This window comes from Phoenix dactylifera, chromosome 12, assembly GCF_051530095.1.
Source record: "Phoenix dactylifera cultivar Ajwa chromosome 12, Ajwa_hap1_PhDact_Kaust_v1.1, whole genome shotgun sequence".
NCBI lineage: Eukaryota > Viridiplantae > Streptophyta > Magnoliopsida > Arecales > Arecaceae > Phoenix > Phoenix dactylifera.
In genome coordinates, this window is record NC_143201.1 from 22078975 (window position 1) to 22081569 (window position 2595).

General features: G+C 39.9%; 1 protein-coding gene across 1 annotated transcript; it reads right to left on the bottom strand.

Moving 5' to 3' along the window:
- Positions 1-392: 392 nt before the first annotated feature.
- On the bottom strand, positions 393-1238 carry LOC103723594 (uncharacterized). Its single transcript, XM_008814550.5, has one exon. It carries the CDS (start codon positions 1163-1165, stop codon positions 677-679), a length of 489 nt encoding a protein of 162 aa, XP_008812772.4. The 5' UTR covers positions 1166-1238; the 3' UTR covers positions 393-676.
- Between the last annotated feature and the right edge of the window lie 1357 nt (positions 1239-2595).

Genomic DNA, 2595 nt, shown 5'->3' on the forward strand with positions numbered 1-2595 from the left:
TGTCTCCTAGTCCACATAGGTTATGGGTCGGGTCCGCTCTGATATCTTTTGTAACAACCTAGGACCTCATCCAAAATGACTACCTGAAAGGTATTATTTGAGTTCCATGATCCTCTATAAGTAGCCAAGATGTATCCAACAAATAACCGATGTAGGACTAAACACACATTCGCATGGATTCTCAAACCACTGAAATAATCTACATGGCCAGAAACCCTCTAACCCTTCAAATAATCTACAAAATGGAGGGAGCTCTTGAGCTGTTGAATTAAAACTGAATGTGGAAGGCGGGGAAAAAAAGAAGAATATCGGAAGCTCTGTTTTTCCCGCCCATGAGCTCAAGATAAAGGAAAATAGAAACTGCCCAGAGAATGTAGGATTGTTCTCATGAGTTCATGGACAAATAACATATTGGAGGTCTTGGTGAAAAATAAGACATGCATAACACTGTCTACTCACAATCTACTTACAATATTTCACAATCTAATCATCACTCGCAACGAAGAGACAAAAACAAGACAAAACAATTTAAAACAACTCAAACAACAGAAGTTTGGAACTTCTCTGCAGCCAACCATACTAAAAACCACCTGCAGAGAAAAGGAGAAGAACCAAAATGTAACGAAAAGAAAAAGGGGAAACAATCCAAAACGGCCAAAACTCTTAAGAACTCCTATCAAGCATCTCCATATACTGCGTTATAGACTCCTGCCTCCTGAATTCTCATCTCCTGGTAGAACCTCTCTATGAACTTCTCTGCTTTCTGATCGACAGATGATGAATCATCCTCTTCCCCTGACTCTAAAAGCTCAGACGGCTCCTGTTCAGCTCCATCAACAAATGCTGCCGGTATCTCCCATTCATCTCCAATGCCGCCTCCAGCAATGGACTCGGTGCCATTCCCACCACAGAGAAGAGATAAGAAGAAGCAGCTCTTCTTCTTCAAGGGACTGCGAGGGTGGCGAAGGAGAGGAGTGCTGGAAGGGGAGAACTCGTATTCTCCAATGAAGGCGTAGTTGTAGTGCTTGAGGAGCTTGAATCTTGTAGACCTTTTGAAGACGAGGAGCTTTCGGCTGATGGGTTTCTTCATCTTGGCCATGGGAGAGATGGAGAGGGCTACGAGGTCCCATGCCCTCCCAAGGATGGGATTCCCTTTTCTGGCCATTGCTTGCTCTTGCCTCTATCTCCTTTCCTCTTCTCTGAGGGAAGAGGAAGGCCTCAAAGCTATATAGACACAGGGGCCTCTTTGAATGGGGCATTGGGAGGGTTTGGATGGGGTTTTAAGGGAGAGGGTGGGGGGAGCACACGGGTGTTTTGCCAGTGGGGTAGAGCTGGAAAGCGAAGCCGAGGTCGGTGGGTTTGTTTTAACCGGGAGTTTTGAATTTTAAAGCGGGTAGCCGTTACTTCAGCTAGTGGGGTTGGGGTGGGGAGCGAGGACGGAGGAGCCTCTGAACAGGCAACCTGGCCTCAGAAATTTGCGGAGCTGCCACTTGGCACTGTACAACTGTACAGGCAGTCAAATGAAGGATCCGGGGTGTATCTTTCGGGCCGGAAAAAAAATTGGATGGCCGCTTTGAAAGCTATGCAGGCGGATAAATGGCGGACATATTCATGCGACGGAAGATGAATTCTTCTTTAGCACGAAAGATGCAATACGAAATAATGTTGTAGATTGGATAGCCTCATATATGGCCAATCACTTCAAAAATATTTTTTAGGTTGGAAAGAATGAGTTGTCTAGTGCGCTCCGAGATGTATTATATTTTGATCTTTTTTGAATACATCCGTACTAGAGGTGCATAAAACATCTGTCTCAGCGAAAGAAAAAAAAATTTACGCTCTACGCTCTTTTTATAATTATTTTAAATATTTTAAAATAGCATAAAAATCTCACCTAATAGGGTTGCACCTATGAAGTTAGCACTGAATCGGTCGGAAAAGTTGGAAGACAGTCAAGAATTTTTTTTCATTTTACAATATTTCTTGGTTACCATATAATTATGTTTTTTCTATTCGCTGATTTTTATTTAACACCATAGCAACATTCTGCAGAATATACCCTTTCAAAATTCTTCTATGGATATTGCAATTTTTGTCAATTATGAACCATATTGCGAAACAGAATTAAGAAGAAGGTATATGTTGATTCAGCAAAGTCTATGAAGTTCATGCCCTGCAATTAAAATTTATAGTTGCATGACCATTTCGCCTTCTATTTTTCTCTTTTAGGTAATTTAACCAAGAATCATTTTTCCAATTTCATACTAGACATTTGACACGATTTTTAACAAATATATTAGGTTCCATTAGACCATGATCTACATGCCAGTATAACAACCATTATAATAATATAACAACTTTTATATTAATTCTTAATGTGCCTCATTATGTAATATATATATATGCAGCAGGTATCTAGATGATCAATATAATGAAATCAATGACTATCTTTTGATATCTTGCTATATAAGAAATAAACTATTATGTAACTCTATCAATGCAAAGGTATTAGTGCAGATACAAATTGTAATATTAGAACAAATGATTTTACTGACGGTCTCATTTTACTCTTGTCATTTCTTATTCATGCTAAAG